Genomic DNA, 24,865 nt, shown 5'->3' on the forward strand with positions numbered 1-24,865 from the left:
ATTGTTTCTCTGACTTACTCTGTTTTAGTTAGTAGATCTTCTTCCCCCTAAGGCCATTTGAAAGCTGGATTGCAGCATCTCTCCACTGTCAATGTTACAAAAGAATGCCTAATTAGACAGAGTACCGAAAACAGAGCAGCCTGACCATGTCAACTGCACAACAAAATAAAGGGGACCTAAACTATTGAAGAATACTACATTGTACTCAGGTTAAGAATAAAGCACTTGGGCAGCTTGAGAAATGCTGCAGGCTGGACCATGCCAGTTTCAAACTGCTTCATTACTGACCTCATTTAACTTGTCATACAATTAGGCTGTACAAGGACTTGAACATAACAGCTGTGTTCTTCAGGAGCTATAACTGTCAGATGGCTTCAGGTTTTGGGCCCATACCTACGGAGCTACTGTCCACAAAATTTTTTTACCCTAAAGACAGCACAAAGAAGGAAACCCCGCACGCTTGCCTTTTGCTCCCTTAAAAAGTACCATTTAAAAATAAATACATATCTTGCATTATTATTTTTAAACCTATTGTAAAAAGCAGAATTGGTTGTGCTTGAATACCAATTTAGAGATGAGAACAACACTGATATAAAGTCACAGCACACAGAAATCAAGAGCATTCAAAGGGTCTCCCCTCAGGTGTCTGGTAGAATCACCAATACTTACACATCAGTCCTGACAAACAATTGTCCAACACATTCATGGAGACTTCCATCATGGAAATTCTAAACATTACCCAGTCAATATGATCTGTTCTTCTTTATATCCTTACCCTAAGATTTTCCTAATAATAAACCTAAGTTTCCTTTACCCCAGTTTAAATCCACGTCTTCTCATCTATTCCACCGCAGACAGAAAGAATAGCCTTCTCCTTAGCACTCATAAGTATCTGGAGATTTTACCTGCCTCTCCCACCAGACTTCTGTTCTTTAGATTAAACAACTTGAATTCATTCAAGTTTCGCTCAGAGGTAAGATTTTAAAAGCTCTTGAAGATAATCACTGCTCCTCTGTTGCTCTCCAAACTGTCCACTACTTTCCTGAAAAGCCATGCAAAGACCTAACCTAAATATCCCAGCCAGAATTCTGAGCAGGATGGAAGGTGCACCATGCCAGCATCTGATGAGTGAACCATTCACAAGAGCACAATAGCAGTTTTCAGCTCTGACCTCTAGCAACTTAAATCTAGCAACAGAGGTTTGGGTCCAACTTCTGTTTCAGACATCTCCATCACCATAAGAGAAAGAGCTACCTATAAGCAAATGGATGCTTGTGCTAATCTGTGCTTGACCACAGCTCTCACTGACATGAATTCTTCCTCTTTGTCTTTCATGATAAAAATCCTTCAGAGCTTGAGTAAGCTGCCACTGGCCTATTTGTGACATAAAACACTCGATACAACCACTCAGCTAATTAACCATGATGAGCCTCTTTCAGCCAAGTACATATTTATATTTTTAAGAAAAGAACCCAAAAACCACACACACAAAAGCCACATTATTCCCAGAGATTGCATTGCTTTATGCCTCTTACTCTAATGTTTTCTACATTTACCTTTAAGTACGTAAAATCTGAACATTTTTAATTCTTACCTTTCTGTGTTCAATTGAAGGCTGTGGGATGACAAACTGAAATCCCAGCACTGCTAGCGAACTGAGAAGTCTGAAAAAGCAAACAGGTGATATAATTACCATTAATAAAACCCACATATCTACAACCTATTACAGAGCTTCATACTGCAAGAACTTATTTAGACTCCTGAGTACCATTACTAACCAAAGCACACCCACTAAACTGTATGTGGCGTTCTTATGACATTCTTTGCACAGCAGACAGTACCAGTTACATACATCTGTCTGTGCATCAAGTAGAATCCATTGATAGCATTTCACATATATGTTTAAATTAAAATATTCTTGGCAGTTCACATTTTAACACCTCAGCATTGGTGTCAAACTGACATATGCTTTGCAAGTTTTCTAAAATGCTAAGTAAGATTTTGCCCAGCTGTGCACTAAGCCTGCTTCTGGTTCTGGCTCCTCATTTTATAGAAGAGCACTCCACCTCCAGCACACAAGAAACATGTAAAGAATCACCATGATTTTGCAGAAAAATAGGTTCTTCCCCAGCTGCCTAACACTTGTAGAAACTGAATAACCTAATGGGCACAGAAGATGGAAAGTAGCAGACACAGCTCACCAGAGACTCAGCAGAAGCAGCCAAGCATCACCCCAGTCCCCACATCTTCAATGTGAAAGGAGTCATAATGGGAACCAGGCCCAAACAAACTTTGTTCTGTCAAGCCTCACCACTGTAATGACTCCTAGGAGCCTGTTACAAGTTAGGCTCAGTTAGCTTAGTCTTTTGTTTGCTATAATTTGCACTGGAGACTGGTTTGCTGCCTTGTAGCAAGGCCCTTCATCAGAAAACACAGAAAGGTACAACCGTAGAATCAAGGTATCTTTATTTCTACTAGGAGTTTGAACTTCCCGTCTACAAAGACTATGCTTTGCACCCTCTATAAAGAGAAAAGCTGCTAATGGTTTGCTGAATTTAAATGCAGAAGTAAAACTGATGGATTTGGATGCAAAATCCATGTGAAAGCTAATGGACCAGACAAAATCCAGCTGTGCTTCCCACTCTCAGCTCCTTCCTTCGCTCCCTACACAGTAACCCTTTAAATATTTCTCATTGTTTTAGGTATTTTCAGAGACAGACCTTCTAAACAGAAAGAGGTATTTTTATACTACTAGTTTCATTACCACCAATACCTATATTCTTATACTAAGCAGAATGTTTTTCTTGAGATTTCTATGTTTGTTTTTGCTAACATACTGCAAAAGGAACATTAGGTAAGTATTGATTGCACACGGCCTATCATCACTTCATCACCAGTCTATGCCCCTCTCATAGCAATAAACCATTCAAAGGTAAGAAAAAATCATTACTTCCTTACTGCCACATCAATTTAAGAAAACAAAACAAAACAACACTTAACACACTTTAAAAGTCCGTTAGAATGAAGTATTATATTTCACAAACCTATCATTTATGATGAAGAAAAATACAGAGGTAGCTGAAATCACAGCCAGTGTAGGCCACTATAAAGAAACCACAGTTAAAGAGTCAAAATGTGCAGTTCAGAGCAAGGCCCCATACTACAATGCTGGGCAGAAGCCAAAGGCATGAATGAGGAAACTGATTTGCCAATCACATGTGAAATCAAAGCTGGAAACAGAACTCAGACCTCCAAAGTGCAAAGTGACAGCATCAAGTCTGACATTAGCTGACCTTCGTATCCTTTCTCCAAGTGCTCAAGTGATCCCCTAACTATTCTCAATGAAAACATAAGAAGCTTCTAAGTAGGCAGAGCACAGATTGACAGGACCAGCCCATGCAAATTATATTTAACATCCTCAGCAAATTCTATTTAACTTCCTTGTCAGAATCTTCCAACCCACTCCCTGGTCCCTTATGGCTTCTGCTCCCTATAATCCCTCAGAGTATGTGAAAGAAAGTTCAAACTTTGAAGAAAAATGAATGCTTTCATCCTCAAACAAGACTTTTCTGATCTGTCTTAAGGACTACAGATTTTCACCCGTAAATTCTTCTGAAATCATGCACAAGGCTGGGAGTTCTGAACTGAGTGAGAACCATAATCTTCAAAGCAAATTACTTATCAGATTAAAATTTTCAGTTCTAAAACGCAGACTTTCAGTATATGTGTGATTACACCATGTCAAGCCTTTCCTGACCATTCGTTAATGAAGTTGCACTGTAATCTCCCTCTGTATGTACATGCTCAAGGACAATGAAGCTAGTTTTAAAACTCATTTCTGGTATCTGCATTTGGATCTCTCAGAAACAATGGCTATCAACCTATTATTTCAAACACACAGGAGATTTGCCAGGAATACTGAAGCTATCCTGAGGTAAACCTCTAGCTTCAAATCAGTGTGTGGCAATTTAATTTTTTTAATGTTATTTCCCTCAGTAGCTTGCTTTGGCTAACTTCTCTGGACTAGGCCTTTTTATTTGTCATGTTTGACTAACGTTAGCCCTCTCAAGCTACAAAAGTATGCTTCTCCAACTTCAGTAGGTTTGTTTTAAGTATTCTTACTGTGTAGAAAAGCCAAAAAGAACAAGCGCTCCTCAAAATCAGGCAAAACTTGTCAAGTACACATGGACAGATCAGGTATCAATTGCAGCTGATCACTGGCTGTTTAACTCAGGCCTCTGTGTAAGAACCCTCCTTTCTGGTACAGCCCATGCTCTCACAGTCATGGCACTATTTGAGCCAAGTAACTAGTAAAATAAAGTCAGGCTTTAAACTGCCAGTCTACCCAAGCCACAAAGAGCAAACATGCTCACTATCTTTTACTGGCGATACCAATTTTTGTTTAACTGGGGAGGAAGGGGCACAGAGCAAAGCAAAGCTGCATAGTGCTATTGTAGGAGTAGCAAGAAAAAGCTTGCTGTTTAACACCCCATTTAAGAACACCTCTAGAGTTCTTCCTCTGTCACTGCAGCATTAGCACTCCACAAATGAAGCTGGAGATACCAAAATAGATTTCTTTCATGGTTGCTGTCCCTTAGAAGTTGTGTTTTATGAAGGTCTCTCCTGGCCAACTATGGGTTGCCCAGATAGGAGTGAAAGAATTTTAGTCAAGTGATCAGTACTCGTCTCATATTCCTGACTTCATTTCAAATGACAGTCTGCAAAACAGTCTAAGTCTGGGACAGCTTGGCAGGAGCTATTCAGGGAGAAGTCTCAACAGGAAAGATAGTAGAGGTAGTGTCAATAATATCTGACAGATCCATTTTGATGTAGAATCTGTCCTGGGATATTAACAAGGATGCCAGAATTGCAATTCAAAAATTGACGTCTGAAATTCATAAGAAAAGTTAGATATGAGGTGTTACTGACAGTATCTCCCCACAAATGAAAGAGCAGGCAGCTGTCCCTCCTTGCAGGTCAGCTTTTGCTCATGCGGCATCAAAGCTGCCTGTTGTCTCTGAATTTGCTTGCCCAACTACAGAACTGGACAGACCAGCTTAGAAACAGCTGAATGTTTCCTTTGTCAGGAAAACTGTCTGAAAGGTCTTTCCTATGTTTGCCCACTGGCAACTGCTTCAGGAATGCAATATAGATTCCTGAATGAATTGCAGCACAGGTACTAAAACATGTAAATCAGTAATGTAAGTCCACCGACTGCAGTTGCACAGCCTCATAAGGAGAAAAAAAAAAACACACCACCAAACTAACAAGTTTCCAATAATATATACCATTAAATTGGCACACACTAACAGATGCTCTAAGCATAAACAAATGCCAAGAACTTTCTTATTTTCACTATCACCAAAGAACGCTATGTCTGGTATGCATGTACTTGATTATTTGGTCTTCAGACAAGATTTTTATTTATCGTTCTATGATACATGTAATATTAACACTTTTAACACCAAAGAAAGAGACAACCAAATTGATATTTACTGCAGTGCATTAAAAACATATTAAATAAGATTTTACATGTTTTATTGCATTACTTACCTCAAAGAAACTATTAAACTGTCTACCATGATCCTTTAATGCAAGGTCTCTTGAAGTGAAAAATACCTCTTCACTGCAGTACAGCACAATGCCAATCACACACAAATCCTACAGAAAAGGAAGAGAAAAATATTTAACACTGCTTGTTTAGCATTTTCCAGGATGTCTAGGAAACTGCATACAGACCTACATTAGTCATCTCTACCTCAATTCTTGGGACTTCACAGCAATTCAAATTGGAAATTGTGTATGTTACATCAGTAGACCAGACACACCCCATATTTTGCAACAGGACTTCAGCAGTGACAAAGTACTCTGCTTAAAGACTATGGGATGCAAAATCTTGATCTGAACCCCAAAGATGCAAATCTGATGTTAAGCTTGCTTGCCTTTTTTATCTCATATTCCTGGTATGTCACTTTCACGACAATAAAGCAAACAGCTTTATTTAAAGTCTCATGTTAATAGACTTCATATAACTGAAACTGGGTTACCAGTTTCTATTGTATAGTATTATTATCAATACACTCCCCATTTTGTGTGCAATGCAAGAATGATTCTTAAGTGAAAAACAGAAGAGCAGTGTTGATCCCTCTCTACTACAGATGGCAAACCCAATCACAATGAAGTTAAAGGTCTTGCCCACAGTCGTGGAGGAAATCTGGCATTCCAAATTCAAATTCAATTGATCCTCATTTGTAAGTACTATCATTGCATCACAACTACTGCAAATGCACAGAAGCTTGAGCAGTCCTTGAGAGAGCTATTACCTAGGCACACTCTAATTTTGAAAATACTCTCAAATGTTTAAACATATAGGGAATTCTTATTTTGGTAAATTTGTAACCATACACTGGACGCCTAAAATGCGGCACCAGAATTTTCAGGCGGGAAAGAAATCTTTGCAGTAGGGAAATACCTTACAAATCCAGGCAGGCAGGAAGGGAAGGAAGGAAGATAAGAGGAAATAAAATGCTGTCAAGACTGAACCTAAATCCATACATTTTAGAACTTGGTGAACTGCCACCTGTATCTTGCAGTTACAAGTGGTTACATGTTGAAATGCAGTAAAGTGAACAGAAACAAGAGAACATTGCTGTTCGGAGATAAAGAGCTCTCCATTTCTGTCAGGTAGCCAGATAATTTAAATCTGTCTAGAAAGGGACAAGACTTACAAGAACTTACAAATGTGCAACTAGATAAAGTACAGATCCTGCTGCTAGGAAAATGTTTATTGTTTGCAGGTAACTGGACAAGCTAAGTAGTCTAGGAAATCACAAAATACTTGTAACAACTTTAAAAGAAAATTCCTCTTTTCCTATTTAAATTGTTCAATTGTTCATTTTTTTAAATGAAAGGCATTAAAAGTTGAGCACTTCAGAAAGTATCATAACAAAGTTCTGCATGTAAGAAGTTTTGAGTTAGTCATGAGGAAGAAACTACAACTTTTCTTTCTGCAATCCACAGTTCTCAGTAGATATGAGGCTTTCTCAAACTTATTCACCAATTACATTGCTTAATGTTGTACAATTGTCTTTTATAAGATTGGTAGCACTTCTGAAAACAGATTTTTAGTCTCTCCTGCAACACTTTACACCAGTTGAACTTTTAGCACATAGATTCAGAAAAAGCTACATTCCTTTAAACGTTCAGCAAGTCTATAATACACAGCACTAAGGCATTTAGACAGATCCCCCAGGACACTACTTACTAACAGACAGCTTGAATTGTGAAAGAAACAAATGCCTCACACCTCACTTCCTGCAACCTGACTCTTAATTACCAGACATACTGAGACAATAATATTTCATATCTCTTACTGAAAATGGATTATATGCAAGTGACGCAGATTGTAACCAACATGGTTTCAAGTTCTTATAATTCTAGGGTTTTTTTCCAGATGTACTCTCTTTGGGGTTGGTTTTTTTTTCACTCCACAATAATCTTTTATGCAACATCCTTGTTTGGAGGGACACAATCTCAGCAGAACACTGTTACAGGATACAAACTCACAGAAAAATAAATGTGCACTCCCCTAATCCATCTTGTAAATTGCACCTCATTTGAAAAGCCCAAAAGATACTATTACAGATCTAGTTTTGTGAAGAACTGGGGTAGGGATCTCCAGATTGTTCTTAAAAAGAGTGTCCATGCATATGTTTTCAATTTTTTCAGTTCAGCTCTATCTTCACTGTCAATGTCAGGTTGCATTACAAACTTAACTTTCAACCCTATTTCATTACCTTTTTCAAAACACTTCTTACTGCAGCTCATAGATGCATTTCTTCTGAAATATCATTCATAGTGTAAAAGCTGCTCATGTATCTAAATGACTTAAGAGTTTTAAAAATTAGTTCAGTGCTTAGGTACTTACAGCCTATTGAAAGAAATGTCATTTTGGCAGTGGTGGTTTTGATATACAAAAATGTCCAAACATGACAATCATTCCAGAAGATCCAGGGCACAATAACTGAAACAGCTATAGTGAACACTAGGATTAAATAGCATGAAAACTTTTTAAAGCCTGATGGGTGTACTATGTACCAGTAACTGCACTAAGTCTTGCAAATGTAAAAATGAAATTACCTTCCCACAAGGGACTTAAAAGCACTACAGACCTATGTAGCAAAAGATTTTCTAGTAACCCTATTTACAGCAGTATAGATATTAATATCTCAAACAGAACAACCCACACTCCTGTACTTAAGCAGAGTTCACAAGACTTTGTCCACTGCATTAAAGTAGTTGATATTTCTGCAATATTTTCTGCTTCACCTCCAAGTACAATGAAAAATAAAAACTGTGAAACTGAGAAAAGGAAAACAAAAGAAACAAAAAAAAAACCCAAAAACCAAACCCAACCAACCAACCATGGAATGACAGTCATTTCATTGAAATTATCATGAATTGAATTGCATTACATATAGTAAAATTTGTATCAGGTCATTGAATGACTGGAAAAGAATAAAAAGACCCTGCTTAAAGTCTCTTCCCCTCCCACACAGAGCGGAAGGTGAGTGATCCTAACCCCTCCAAACTGCTGCTGCCAGTCTCAGCAGTTATACTACCAAATTATGAGCTAAGTATAACCGTCTTTTGTCTTGGTATTTGCTGAAATTTACTCTGACACTGACTCATTATTACCTGCAGAGTCTCCTTAACCATCTCTGCCCAGCAGTCCGCTTGTAGTCAGACACTGCAGCCCTTTGGCAGTCTTTTGACAGCAGGGCTCAGATGAGTGTCTGTCTTAAAGTATAGAACAAATACTAATTTGTAATGGATATTTCAAAAAGGGGCAGACATGGACAATAAATAAGCGAGTAGGCTCATGGGCAATCCCAGAAATTTGCTGAAGTGGACACAGTAAGAGTTCCCAAAGAGTTAAATAATGCCATGTACAGAATTATCAGGACAGACATCACAGACTCTGTACAGAAAGTCAAGAAAAGAGAAAGAATGCTTACGGGGAAGTCAACAGTGAGATTTCCCCCGCGCTAATTAACTTAAAGAAACATCTTCCTACAAAGTCCTTTAAAATCTGCAGATAGCCTATGAATTAGTTATCCTAACCTCTTAAATATTATGAAACAACTCTCACACAATTTCTCACGTGACTATACCCCTTGTGTATTGTGAGTGGATGGTATTTCACCTTCATGAATTGCAATTACTTTTTTTTGCATAAACCTATACTTCTCGTAGGTCCTATCAGCTCACATACACATATATGTATCTGTGTACCAACCATAACAGAAATTTCTTAACATATGCATATGCGCAGTACCTACTGAAATAATCCAACACCCTCTATTTTAACTCACCAGCATGTGAGATACATCACGTAGAAACATATGCTAATTCAATTATGTTCAGAATTGCTCTTAGCTTTTAGCCTATTTTATCTTGTTGATTTAAACATAGAGCAAGCCAAGTTAAATTACCTACAACATTTATCTTTTTGGTTAGATTATGTATCTTGCCAGCTACTGACAATAGCAACTTGAAGTAGCTATGAAACTTGAGCATCTTTCCAAAGTCATATTTCCACTGATGTGTAAAGCTCTCTTTTTTTAATTATTATTATTTAGGAAAAAAAGTTAGAAACACTTAATATTATACCCTTTAAGATTGGCTTTGAATCTGTTGCCTTGCACATTGGTATAGTGTATCTATTAGTTTAGTTGTTCACATCTATTAAACAATGTTCAATGCAAGTCCTTTGGATTGCATCCAAAATTCTTTACATTCACAAGGCTTCGATAAAGCACCTTACAGTGCACCAGGTTTATCTAGCCACATAATTTTACATACTCCTGAGAGCATGGACTGCAGCTGCTGACATCTACCACCAGAGTTTTAATATCTTCAAATATGCATTAACTACATTAAAACATACACTTGTTTCTGAAAGCTGCATAACAGAGAAATCTAGCATTATATCTGATGAAAAGTTCTGAGGCTTACATGGAGCAAACGTTTTCATTAAAACAAAAACTGCAAGTAACTCCACCTAACCCTGAAGGTGCCTCTCTGTTTTACTTTAAATTCTTTGAAAACTTTGAAGTTCTCCTTCTGGGTGTGTCCAGAACTACTGCAGTCCAAAAAAGCTCAGTGCCTCCCTCCAATCTAAACTGGATCAAGATCCAGAAGTTTTCATTTCTTTGCCTAAAATATCACAACCAGGCTCCCACACTCCAGTAAGCATATTCCACAACCAAAAGCATACACAAAGACAGGATCAAGCCTCTTACATTCACAGGAGCAACTACGAATTGTCTTTTAAACATAGCCTCTGGAATCATCTACTTTTGCATAACAGCTCAGTGACTCATGCTCCTGTGATAGGCAGCCATGACTCAACAGCCTCTGCACGTGGTGGAGAGACACTCCTTGGTGTCTGAGGGCCCCACCTTATCCAATGCCTTACAGACTAATCTAGGTGAAGGTGCCCACATTTCTATCAAGTTCTGCTTCTACACAGGAACACCAAAGACCCTAAAAAAAACCAACAATTGTGGGGTTGAGGACCATCCTGGATTAGTCTGAAATTTTAGTCCCATTTCTACAGTTGTTCCTTAATTCAGCAAAGATCACACTTCTCAAAGAATAATTTCAACTCATTTATTTGGAATTCAGTGGGGAAAAAACATATATAACCTGACTATTTGGCATCCAATTCTATAACATTTACTTGTCCCCTGAAAATCCAGGAAACAACTCAAAATTGGAGAAATCCAACAGTGACCATATACACAATTTCCCAAAATATCCATTCATAAGATGCAAATTTTGGCTTTTAAAAATGTTGTTATGCTGAAGGGTGTCACAAATCAAACATTTTTGCTTCAGTCACCATTCACTGATTTAAGGAATTCCAACTCTTGCCACAGCTGTTCTGTATCACTAGTGCAGAACAAACTGGAAAGATCTTATATATAACAAGTACGTAAGGACCTAAGCAATTCTGTTCTCATGCGAAAGTACTTACTCAATGTAAGTACTAGTATATTCTACTTGTGTCATGTAAACGTGGACATGGTCCACATGCTCACTTTGCTAACAGACCCACTAATAGTCATTGCACAGACAACCATTATGAGCAGTCACACTTAATCAGCCCAAAGAACTGAGAGAAGTTCTAGCACTTCCATTGAAAACAATGAAAGGTGCTACTTACCACAGCTCTACATATTAGAAACCACCACCTCTTTGAACAAGACACATTCCATACATTTTAATAAAACATGCTCTTTTTTACTATCACCTGAGTATTCAAAACTAAGGATGCAGAAGGAGCTGCACACATAAGAGGGAGGGGGATATCACATGTCAAAGACCCTTTTCATAAAACAATCTTTCTACCTTTCCCGATCAACACTAATCTGATTATTGGCACTCAAAGATACAGAAAAAGGAACAGTTAGCTGCCTAAAAAGTCAGTTGGAAACACCTGATATTTCTATAAGCATCAGTTAAAAATACAGGTGAATGATTAAACAACTACAATGTTGCCTACAAAGGGGCAGTAAGAGCATAGATTTATTTTCAACAAGTTACTGTCCTAGATACTTCTTTACACCAAGTATAAGTAGCAAGACTGATGGTTTAGGTATGGTTTATACACTGCTTAAAGACCCCCTCCACGCTGTGGAGACTCAGGTAAAACTGCCTGCTATGACTGGTAGTTAGAACGCTCTGGATAGAATATTTCATTGAGAGAAATTGTACAAAATGTCAGTTCGCAAGCCTACCTATCTAGTAAAAGTCTTAATACTGATATTGCAAAGCATATAACTGCATTTCAGAGCAACTAGGAATGCCAGAAATCTCTTAGAGCCTCTTCTAGCCATGCCAATTTCTTTACTTGTAAATATGTCAAAGAAGATGAACTTTTCTTATGCTTCTTTCATGACTTGCTTAATGAAAGCTGCTTCCAGAACACAGTGTTTCTCTGAAATGAAAGGAAAGCTTCTAACTTTCAACCTATCTTACACAGAGTTTATTCAAAGCAAAGGCCTGCAACAGCGTTTAATTGGAGTTTAAATCAAAGAGGTAGATGATGGTTCTCAGGACCTACTATCTTTTGCATGAAAACCAAGGACCCGCTAGCCTCACTTCAAGGGTTGTAATATATCCTATTTGAAAAGGTCATAGAAAACAAATATTTCAACAAAGCTAATTAAAGGCACATGTACAAGTAACATACAACATATTTCAGTGGTATAATCAGCTATTTCTTAGTAACACAGCTGGGAAACACCCCTCCCATTAAGTAAAAATCACGTATATTACATAATTATTGTGCAGTTAGAAGATAACTTCCTTTTGCAAAGGGGAAACATTGGTTTTCAGCCACCTATTTAGTGAGAACTTCTTGCAGAACACAAGATTTTTAACCACTTACTATGAGAATTAACTTTCACACTGTTCAATAAACACTGTAAATACAAACATCAATATCCTCCACACAGGAAAAAAGGAACAAAATACAAGAGGTTGTGCTTCAGAGAATAATTTTTTTGGCCTGAGTATTATGCAACATTCAACAGCATACAGAGGTGAGGATCAAGTGTTCCTGGTGACAAGGTACACTTCAAAATAAATATTTAATTTACCGGTGAATAGACGTGTGTATCGTTAGTCTGCCTCAACTAACATTCCACATTGCTCCAACACAAATAGAAAACCAGATGTGAAACTGCCCACTCTCTGAATTAGAGATGATTCATGTTAGCAGGACAATATAAAGATCCAGCAATGCCCTGTGAACATACAGAAATGTTTCTAATAGTATAAGAATCCTGTGAATTTCTAAGGGAGAAATTAAATAGTAGCTAAATGCTTAAATTTACCACTGCCCTCCAAAAAAGAAAATGAAAAATTGGTGTCCCTGTCAAGGTACTATATGAACACACACAATCCCAGGTATTAATTTTCACAAAGTTCCTTCCTTTCTGTTTGCCAGATTTCTGCGGTCCTTGGGGTGCCAGTGTTAGAACACAAGAGGGAGGAGAACACGTTATGGGGACCTGAAATCTTTGCTTGCTTATTCAAAACCAAAATATTTTCTTTGGAGTATCAGTGAAGGAAACATCTCCCCTGCATAATTAATACCTCCAAGTAACAATGCTTTCAGGGGAATACTTATGAACTAGTTATAAAAGATTGTTTAAATTAATTTTCTATTAAATAATATCATAAGAATTACAAGATTCTAACTTAATTCTCATTAAAATCCTTTCTGATGTGAGGCTGCCCACATACTGGCACAGAAATGCAACAATGGAATTTGAAGATTTATTTTCTTTTATGTTTCTACAAAAAGATGAACAGGTCTAATGATAGGTCTTTACAAGAGCACTGTGAAATTAAGTATTTCTTTCATAATTTTCAAACAGAATACCAGGGAATTTAAACCTAATATGACACAACAAACTATCAACACATCTCTGACAGGCAACTGGAATGATGATGACAGGTCGTTTGGTAGGTCTTTTGTAAAAATTAAATGCTGCATGCAAATAAATACAGGTATAACTCAGAGAACACACTGAAGAACTGTTCCACTATGTTCTATTTAGCTTTCATTCACAATAAAATTTAGACGAGGGCTCCAGCACAAGATAGACATTGAATATTCTTATTCTCCAGGCTTGATATATACAGAATTGCACAAAAAGTTCACTGTTACAAAACTGGATAGTCATCCAAGACAGTGGCATCAGATGCCAAATGTGCTGTTAAGCCTTTAATACTTAAAGGGGTACACTTACAGAGGTGCATCTCTTCTTTATGGGAAGATATTAATAGGGATAAAAAATGAAAATGCCAGATTACCCAGCTTTAATTAGTGAGGTTGACAAACTACAGTATCATTGTGTCTTTTTAAGACACAGAAATGAAGATTCAGCATGACTACTGACAGCAAAAGAAATGTAACATTCGTATGTTCAGAAACCCAGAAACAATTTATGTTCCCAATTCTACCCCTTGAGACTGAAGCCACTGAACATAATTTTCCTGAAGTCCTTACTTGGTTCAGTCTTCCAGAAATACCCTAATGCTTGTATCAATAATAGCTCCATGTGGTGAACCCTTCAGCCTCTTGCACTTTAAAACTGAACTGCAAGATCCTTTAAGGGTGGGGAATGGGAGCCATTTATTCTTATCCTGTCAGTTTGAAAGGGATTTTAGACATTCTACAAATCTTGTCTTGCTGCTATGCCTCATGTGCTCTGGTGGTCTAGATGACAGTTAGTATTTCAGCCCATTTAATGCAAACTGCATAAACTCTTACACTCCTACAGATGATATTAGTCCTTGACACAAAAGCATGAAGATAATCATGCATTCAAGGAATCTCAGGCTATCAATCACTGAGCAGCAAAGTTGAAACATTTCACTCGCTGCAGATTAAAATCTCCCTATTAGGAAATATATAGTCTGGCAGATGCCATCCAGTGGCCTGTGAAGAATGAGTTTATGGTTGACAGATAAAAGATGCTCACCTCAAAGAATGACCAACAGCCCTTGTCACCCTTGCTAACAGCATTATGCAAAAAACTGAACTAATGAGTCAGGATGACTGCATTCCTTGCTGACTTCCAGTCACCCTTTCTAGGTCAGAAATACTCTAGTTTTGAGTATTTCTCAGCCTATAAGTAAATCTGCTGCTGCTTTAAAGACAGGTTTGCCTGACAGTAGGTCTAAGAATTGACTGTAAAATCTGACTTTGAAAGAACCAAATCAACTTTTCTACTTGCAAAGTCATTCACCAGAGCTTATGCATATGAGTACCCACCCTCATATCTGCAAAAACCAGGTTGAAGAGAAATACAGTAAAAAATATCATACTTCTCTACAGCTCCTGCGTGGGTTTGCAAAGAAAAGCAGGTTAATGGAAATCCCCTTTTTAACAGAACAGTGGAAACCAGCAGTATAGTTAGTTACAGCATAGTAAAAAAGCGGCTTCATCCCATTTAGCTATACACTATTTTCCCCCATGACAGGGATTAGTCCCATTAAGCCATACAATACTTTTTCAGGATAAAATAACCTATTTGCAATCCCAGCTTGCAGCACAGTAGTTTGAGCTAAATTATTACACTTAAGTTTTGAGGGACTTTGCACTTCATAGTTCAACAGCACATGTGGATAGGAGGATACAGAGAGTGGGAAAGTGTGTCTACTATGATACAGGTCTAGCCACTGACAGCATACACAGCCTTCTGGATGTATCTAAAATCAACACATATATAACAAATGTTTTAATACATAAGCTCACTATCTTTGTTGATCAGATACAGCTTAGTAGTAACAGTAACAGTAGTTAGCAGTAGTAGCAGTTGCAGAATTGGTGGCCATGCAATTCACAATAAAATCCAAACCCACCTTTTACTTCTCTTTTCTAACCTCAACAAATGTCAAATCTAATTTGGTCTATCGAACTAATCTACAACACAGAAACCTCTGACATCATACTGTGCTTAGGGAACTTTTATAACCATTCTTGCTCAAGCACACCTATTCAAGTGGCTAGGGCTTTGCCTAAGTAAAGTGATAATGAAGAACTCTGAATAGGGCCTTTACTGCTAGGTGAAAACAAAATCAAAGGTCACCTCTTGGCAGTAGAGGCTGAATTTACTTGTGCTTGAGGGCAGGTTATTTATAGCACACTGACATTAGACTAACATCACTTAATGCTCCAGGCAAAATATCCATGTGTCTACAAACTGAAAAAAGGGGACTTAAAATATGAATGAGAGACTTCTTGGATGTGCAAGACAACAAGAACAGCCAGTCATAAAGTGCTGGCAAAGAAAACTGAGTAGCTCCTCCAATAGAGGACTTCAGCTGCTGCTTTAAATAGCCCCTATGCCACAGGCAGTGTATGTAACATCAGTGGTAACATTCAAAAAAAGACCAAACATGACCAAGTTATTTATGTTTGCTTATTTTAAATCGGAGCCTACTGCTGTTGTGCATGCTGCTTCAAGATAGAAAAGTAAGGTTTTACACAGTGACTTGCAATCTTCAAGTTTTCGCTGTTGGAGATAGGTGAAAACTTGCTTAAATGAATGCAACTCAAAAGTAATTATTCTTTGAGCACTGCTTGACACTGTGTTTCCTGGTTAAGCATAAAATCTGTATGGTCTGAGTAAACAGAGTTTTGAAAACCCTTCTAACATAACTTTAGGAAAACAGCAGAAACAAACCAGCCTCACCTTTCTGAACCCTCAATCGCTGGCAAGATACATTTGGAAACAGTTTCTCCCCCCTTCCATTTCAAAGCAGCAGAAAGGATCACAATTTAATCACAAGCAGCATGGCTCAAAAGAAGTCAGATCAGTTTCTGTCCAATTCTAACATTTTGAAAGCAGCAAAGACATCTTAGTCCTTTGATGCCCTCATGATTCAAAACCGCACTGGCATTTTTTTCTTGTTGAAAATAAGTGTAAATTATTGTTATTATTAAAATTTTAATCACGCTTACAAAATACAACTCTGCTTTCAGCCTTGGTGTGATGAATTTGGCCAGTAACAAATATAGGCAGGAGAGACAGCTTTATGACAACTGATTACAGCAGTATTGTCAGTGCCTAAGTAATAAATCTCAACCAGATACCGCAACATCTTAAACATCCCTATGAGAAGCAACAAACCCCTGAACTGGGGAGCGAGGGGAGTGGTGGTACAGGGGGAAGAGGGAAAAGAGAGAGACAGCCTATTTGATGTGCAATCCATATTAACAACTACAAGCAATAGCTGAAGAAGGAATATAGGACATTACATTTTTCATGGCTGCTTGTCACTTAAAACAAAAAAATAAAAAAAGTGGCATCCTGCCGAAACCCCCATATTTCAACACATGAACATTATTTCCTGGGCCATCAAAGCTGAACAATACTAACAGTTAATGGTTAACATACTCTATTAAATCCTTATTATGCTGTTCTAGTTAAATGCTTAAATTCCACATACAGGCCCTAAAGATCTGCAAGGAGGTTCGCCCACTGTTCCACACTCACTTCCCCAGTGAATGTAGCTTCGTGGAACTACAGAAAAAAGGAGACAGAGCTTTCATTGCTGCCAGATTAAGTAATTGCATTCATTCCATATAAATTATCACTCTATTGGGCAGCTTGTGTCATGGGATGTCATGTCATTGTAATTAGGCAGGGTGGGATTGGACAGGCTCTTGCTTCTCTTTGCCAATCTAATAAGCAAAAATATTTCTGCTTTTTACTTTTGTAGAAACTACATGTTTTAAATAAAAAACAACTAAGCAAAAATACAAGTATAATGTACAACCAATTAATAGAAGCCTGATATTACCAAACGAGGACTACAGCAATCACCTTTACCATGCAAAAAAAAAAAAAAAAAAACCAGGATTCTGAAAACTTAACATTTACTCTCAGATTATTGTCAAGTTTCACTGAATTTGCCATTTAGAGGTCGGTTTGTCCTTACATGTTCTTCGCTCCACCTAATCCAAACGGATTGTCAGGGGAATCTTCCTGACTCAGGATTACAGATTTTAGTCATAGGATATTTGAATAGCTAAGTGACATTTTTCTCCCTGTGAGTAGTATTCCATGCTCACATACATCCAAGTGCTGATCCAGCAAGGCCAAGCACAACAAACATTTTTCACCAAGTAGCAGAAGGGTGAAGAAGGGCTTTAAAAAAGGCCTTTATGAAGAAGGGCTTTATAAAAGGGCTTATCTCCCACCTTCTCTTCCCAAAACTAGAGAAAACACATTCCAACTTGTGTATCATGACCTACATAGAAGGTAATGAGCAAGAAACCACCCTACTTCTGCACTATGCTCAACAGTATCCTTATGCTCACAACAAACATTTAACTTTGGGCAGCCTTCTTCTCCTGTTCTTTTTACTCATTAGGGCATGCAGTCACAAAGAAGAGGCCTTGCCCTACCTCTTGGGCAAGCAAGGTCCAAGGTGTCACACCAGCCCTCCTCCTACACTGACAGAGACAAATTTGGAAAGATGATGCTCGCTACCATGTTTTTCTGCTAAACTCCGTTCCTATACAAGAAAAGACCTACACAACCCTCATACACAGATAAAGCAATTTCAGAAGTTGAAACTGCCGTTGTCACAACAGTTACCCTTTGAATTTAACAAAAAACTGAGTATTTTTCTCTTAAGAAAAAGCACAAGTAAGCAAAGTGAAATTAACAAAAATGCAGTAGAAACAGTAGTTTTCTGAAGAATTCTGTTTTTCTATACACTTAATCATACATAGCTATACAGAGTTTGTGAGTTTATAGCAGTCTTAAAGGAATGGATCACAGTTACGTAAAAGTGGATCTTCTACAATGGGTTGAATTTTATCTACCAAGTCTTGTAATTTAAACATCATTTTTCTGGCACCCAGAGAGTCTCCCAAAGGCCCCAGTTCCAGGAACCAATTACAGGGCAAGCATAACTCCCATTTAAATCACAAGTTACTAGCTCTTGTACTGTGAAAGACGAGACTGCAAATTCTAAGGGCTCCACAAACATGAACTCATATATATTAATTTTAATGCGTCAGGATCTGTAAGCCAATCTAGTGATTCTGAAGCAAACCTACCTCCTGATTCCTAAACTGAGGTAGTACTGCACACTAACTGCCACTGGACAACAAATGTAGTTTCTGTGACTCTGCTAAATGTCACCACCTGATCAGTAAGTTTTCTTTTCAGATCTCTGAAGCTTAGCCATTTCTTTCCACAAATCAGGTGAAGATGTTAAATATATCTGTGCAGATAAAGCCTCCCTCCCCACACCTTTCATAAATACATTATTACTTGTCAATTTGAAATTGACAGTTGTTATGTGGTGGGGCATTCCCTGTTCCTGCCAAAACAGAATTTCATTTTGATTTCTGTTTCACAGACAGCTGTGCTGAAGTGATGATATAGAAAAATGTTTGAGGAAAGGAGGGCTCACACTTCAGGCAAGGCTAAACGCCAAGACTACGATCATATCAACACTTGAAAATTTTCATGTTTAACACCAACTGATTAATGCAAATAAGGAATATGAGCTGATGCCTGTGAACAGTTGCATTCATGTGTCCTGTCAAGTCATTTTACCACGAGAGAATGAGCTTTTACCACAGCTCAAACACAGTGCTTGTCCCACTGGAGAAATAAAGAGCACTGCCAGCTTGTAAAACCAGGAGATACGCAGAAGTAGCTCCTTACATGTGAATGAAGGTATCAACAAATAGGCTTTAAAGAAATAATGAAATGATGCTTTAAAAAGCCACTAAGATTTTATGGCTGAAACCAGTGGTCATTCCAATTACAAGAGCATATCACACGGAAATGCCTTCATCCAAAAGCCACTGAAGATACTGATAACCTTTTCCTTCACTTTATTGCCCCTTAGAACAGAGCTTTAAAGAAAATAGATAGCAACTCCTGCACTTACTGAAAAAAGAATCTATAGAACTGATGGGAAAAAAAAGCCATTTTTTTTTTTATATTTTTTCCATATAAGGAGTATGGAATCTTCCTGTGAAGGGAAATTCCAAAACCAGGACCAAAATAAATACTGAAGTGGGATGCCAAGTAGAGAGCAGCACAAGACTGATGTGAAATAGCCAACAAGCAACTCCTTAAGATGTGATTTGAAGAAACACAGTAATAAACCTGAGGCACATGCTATATAACTTGATTTTGTTCATATATAGTAAGTATTTTTATTCCAGTGCCTTTTTTTTGAAAGCATAAAGCACTCTGCATGCAAATTATCTTCAGGAAATTTAATAGCTGGCCAATATCCTGTAATTATCATACCTTGTTCAGTGATAAAGGAAATGGAGCAAGATGCCAATAAGACTTGATCAGCAGCACAAAGCAGGAAAATGGTAATGTTGAAAATATTCCAGCAACTCACACATATATCACCTATCAACAGATAAGGCTATTTTCTCTCACAAGGATCACATTGAGATCATATCAACACTGGAATATTTCTAGTGCAAGAACAGCTCCTGTGAAGAAGCCCTACATTCAGTGCTTGGTACTACCATTTTAAAAACATGTGCCAGATGTCTGTAGATGGTGTTGACAAGTGCTGATGGTTTAACAGTAACCAAAACGATGAACACTGACCCATCTCTGGGAATGCCATAACCCTGCAGAGAGATCCTACATGCATTTGATGTGTGACATGACACTCACAAGTCCCCAGAAGAAAATTGGGTGGGACAGAACATTCCAGGAGGAGAAACCCAAGTCATTTTAAGTTACTGAATTTATACCTGCTATTGTCAACTAACAAAGAACAAAACAAAAAATCATGAGGCAACACTGAAACACATGGTTACAGCTACATTCCCTTTATAAAGGGCAAGATATGAGGCCAAGTTCAGTGCCCATCAGATCAGTCTTATTTATATCTGCTTAACATCTCCCTAATCTTCTAAATGAAGTACTAGACCATGCATTCTCCCTAAAAATGTAGTATATAAAAACATACCTTTCTAGTGTATTGTGCTATCCTGAATGCAAGAGAAGTTATTTAAATACGAAACACACAGTAATCCATTCTTAACCCACTATAGATTAACAATGCAATCATGTCCATTGATCACATTTAAACCACGTGTACCTGTAAATGAATCAGCTTTACAATTATCTGATTCATCCTCCAAACTGCATTTGTATCAGGTTAAACTGCTTTCTGAAAACAAAAGAATTAATAACTGAACTTCGTAGGTGCCTACTAAAGGGAACAAGACCTCACAGAATACATTCTTCAGCTAGCACTATGACCATCAGAAGCACTTCACAATAAAAAGCTACAAAATGGTTTGCCTACCTGCATTGGTGGAAATGCTAAGGTCCTAACTATTTAAGGAGTTGATCTCATACATAAGATTTCTGCTTTTACTTTTTTCCTACAAAAAAATAACAACCTTCTACAACTGAAGCCTGTTATAATACAGCACTATAGGAGACACAGTTAAAATTGCTTACCCACTGCTGACTTCAGAGTTTTCTGGGGGTTTAAGTGCTTAACCATCAAACCTTAATTTTCTCTAACAGAACAATTCAAAGTCTATAGAAGTCTCTATACTGGCTGCACTTAACTGCAGATGACAAATCTGAGTTTTTAAGTTAAAAAAAAAAAAAAAAAATCCAAAGTACCACAACTAAGTGTCTAACTGGCATTTCTTCACCTCCATTTTCAGTACAAGTGCCACTGTGAATGGTCTGAATATCATACATCTGATGTCACAGCACAGAGAATTGAGACTCCTATGTGGAAAACCAGCTTTTCTGCTGTCATCATCTGCACAGAATCACACTCAGGCCAACCCAAGTCTTCAAGATGATTCTCTTCATTTTTGGTTTGTTTTCAAGCTTGACTTTATGCATGTTTGCCTAACATAGTTATTCAGTTTGTTCTATAACAGAAGCAAAGGTTTTATACTGCAATCGTAAAACTCATCACTGCTTATCAGCAACCTAATAAATCTTCTGCAATTAAATCTGCTGGAGCTTTGAATGAACCTGTTGTATGAAGTGTGAAACAACAGAAATCTTGCACCACACCTCCAAGTGGTTCTGATGGTTTGAGTCGGGAAGCAGAAGTTGCTCCTTCAATTCCAGTGGAGCTGTTTCTAATGAGAGTCATCATCAGCAAGGCCTGGGATTAACCCTGCTCCTAAATAAAACCTGACAAGCTATGTTCAGGGCACAGTTATGACACATAATCTATGGTTCCTACCTACAAACATTCTAAAGGCCTCTATATGATAGCCCAAAGCGGCTGACCTCTTATTTCTAACTTTGCTAAACATTCTCATTTTGCAGCACTTTTCTCCTTGAAAGGTAGTCTCTCCTCCTAGTCTGCTTAACTAAAATTGTTCCACTAGATTCCCTGGGAGAGAGGTGATGGAAAAGCAAGCATCAAGAATTACTGCTGTCTAATGAATTTTAGCAGTATAAAGGCAATTTTAAACCCCTGATGATACTGAATGGGTGGAAATCACATCAATCAGGAGATTACTACTACTTTTACTCTAGAAAGAAGTCTGAGTTGACAAGCTACAACTTGACAGATCAAGTTGGTAAAAATGCATTGTCAGTTCCACAAACAGCACAAAACTCAGATAAATTCAGGCTCTTTTCTGTTCCTGCTTTTGCCACAGAAGACAGGAGAAACAGCGTACTGACAGGCTACTAACAGGCTACTAACAGCCTATTAGGTGACCATTTCATCCATAGCGCTGTATCACTGTATTGAACTACTAACAATTAGTTACTAAAACAGTTGCTTAGGATAAAAAACACCAAACTGCACTGGTTCATCAATGGATGACCACATAGTGAGGTACAAATATTTCTGTATTGCTGGCTATCCACATCATTGATGCACCAACTCGAATCTGTCATCTCTGCTAACAGAGGTCATCATGCTGCTATGTAACCCATGAAGTACTGAAACCTTGAATATAACTTAGTTTTGCTGATCCTTTGATTTTAAAAAAATAGAAAAGAATGAAAAAAACACAGTGAAAGGTGGTGACACTGGCAAGAGATGCTGAACAACTCCCATATAAGTGGCTAAAAAGCTAAGAATTTTTTACCTTGAAATAAGGGATAGCTGAGGTAAACAGGTAACAAAAGAACACAGCTCTGAAATAGCACAGAGAGCTGAGAACAAGTATAATCCATTTTATAAGGACTAAACCCTACCAGGCAGTAGATTTAAGACACAAACGGAAGCAGGTTTTCCTCACAACATACTAACCTGTGGAACTCACTGCTGACAGGTTTTCTAGCTTCTAGCACAATACAAAAACCTACCCTTGGACAAATTAACGGCAAGTGTGTCAAGGGCTGTTAAACACACAATGTGGACACACTGACAGCTGAAAAAATGTAAAGCTGTAGCTGGAAGAGGAAAGGTATTCTGAGATTCTAAAGAAAGGTGACGCTGCCCATGGCAGGGGGGAGTTGGAAGTAGATCATCTTTAAGGTCCTTCCAACCCAAACTGTTCTATATGATTCCCCTGAGCTATGGCATATACCCCTGCAGCCTGACAACTGAACACAAACAGCCTAAGTGTTGCTAGAACCTAAGCTCAGGAAAGAGAGTAACAAAGCCAGAAGCAGGAGAATGGGAAGAGAAGTACCAAACGCCAAACATAGTTCATGCTTAGACAGGCCAAAAGATCTGGCCCGACACAGGAACAACTGCGGCATGCACTCTACGTGAGGAAAGTTATTCGCTTCTTTTACTCTCTCATACAAACCGCTGGATTCAGCTCAGACTACGTGCAGTTACTGCTTCTGGTGGGACACCGAGGTAAAACTTAGCAGCTCCTTACACACCCTCTGGATGCAGCCCCTGGAAACCGAGCGCGCAAGGAAAGCAGCTTTGAAATGGCTACTCACGCAGCCAAAACACGAGGCGCAGGAATCTCGCAGAGCCGACCAGAAAGCTCCCTCACAGCCAGCCAGGAGAGAGTGGAAGCTCCTCCAGCCGAGCCTTGGAACGCAAAGCTGGGTCGGAGCAGCCCTCACCGCGGCCTCGCAGCTCCGGCCATCCCCGGGGCACTGCACGCACGCCCCAGCCGACACCACCGCCCGGACGCCCTCTCCCCGCTCCCCCGGCGAGGCGCCGAGCGAGCCCGCCCGCCGCCAGCCGCCCACCTGGCGCGGGGCTCCCTCCTCAGGGCGCTACCGCCGCGGGGCTGCCCGGCCTTGCTTCGCCTCAACCCGCCCCACCTCAGCGCGCCGCTCCGCGCCGGCGTCCCTCGCGGCGCACGTCCCGTCCGGTGGCGCCGCGACACGGCGCTCTCCGCGCGGCGGGGGCGATAGGGCTGACAGCACCACGACCTCCGGCGCATGGGAGGCGGCGGCCCCTCCGCGGGTCCGCAGGAGCGCGGCGGCAGGGCGCCCCGCAGCACTCGAGGCAGGCTGCCGGCGGCGCGGGGCCGAAGGACAGCCTCTCCCCTCGCTCCCGCCTGCCTCCCGCGCAACGCGAAAGGCCGCGCTCCGCCGCGCCTGCTGCCACCTGGCGGCCGCGAAGCCCAGCGGCGCCTCGCGGAGCCGGCCCGCGCCGCCCGTCCCCCGCGGAGCGCAGGTGCCGCCGCGCCCGCCCGCACGGCGATAGCGGCGCTCAGACGGTGCCCGGCCGGCAGCCGCCCGTTACAGCCCTGGAGCCGTGCCCGGGGCAGGCGCTGACCGCGGGCCTGAACCCCGGGCGGCAGCGGCGGCCGCCACCGGTAGAGCCACCCTGCGCGGCTGCAGTACAAGAATTACATTGCAGTGTATTACACTGTACCTTTTCACTTCCCACAGCCTTGCGCTGCTTGTGACACGGGTATTAACGCACTCCATGCTGCTGCCCTCATCTGCTACAAGAAAATGTGAGAGGGACAACTGCCATCCTCCTACTCGCTGGCTGGATTAAAGACCATCTGCTTCTAGCAGAAATACGACTGGAAGATAATGTGTGGTTCCTGCCAGTATTTGCCCAAAAGTCTGAGATTTGAAACCAAGCCAGAAACAGTGATACACTGGCACTGTGAAAAGCAAAGCACAGATAAGCATATACAAGGAGGATCTTTTCTTGATAACTTTTGAGTCAGCATCTGAGGAAAAAAAACTGAATTTGTCTCTCTGTTCCTGGTTTGCATTAAGTGCGCTGTGCCTAAGATCCCTAAGGGCATTTTTTATTGAACAGTGAAATAAAGTGTCCAGCGTGAGCTCTATTCTTTCGCTGGAACTGACCCAACCAGGTGAACCCAATTGTTTTAAAGCACAGCAAAACAGGT

General features: G+C 39.6%; 1 protein-coding gene across 4 annotated transcripts in view; it reads right to left on the bottom strand.

Annotated features, from left to right (window-relative positions):
• THSD4 (thrombospondin type 1 domain containing 4) overlaps positions 1-24,865 on the bottom strand; it is a 312,906-nt gene that overhangs the window by 254,818 nt on the left and 33,223 nt on the right. The window contains exons 1-3 of one of the 4 annotated variants that reach the window (XM_065688397.1): positions 23,814-24,047; positions 5,554-5,661; positions 1,595-1,664 (exon numbers count right to left, since the gene is read on the bottom strand). In XM_065688397.1, the coding sequence (XP_065544469.1) occupies positions 1,595-1,664; positions 5,554-5,582 (99 nt within the window). In that variant the 5' untranslated portion in view covers positions 5,583-5,661; positions 23,814-24,047. The other 3 variants (XM_065688398.1, XM_065688399.1, XM_065688400.1) reach the window with 3 other exon arrangements.

This window comes from Lathamus discolor, chromosome 8 (genome assembly GCF_037157495.1).
Source record: "Lathamus discolor isolate bLatDis1 chromosome 8, bLatDis1.hap1, whole genome shotgun sequence".
Taxonomy (NCBI): Eukaryota; Metazoa; Chordata; class Aves; order Psittaciformes; family Psittacidae; genus Lathamus; species Lathamus discolor.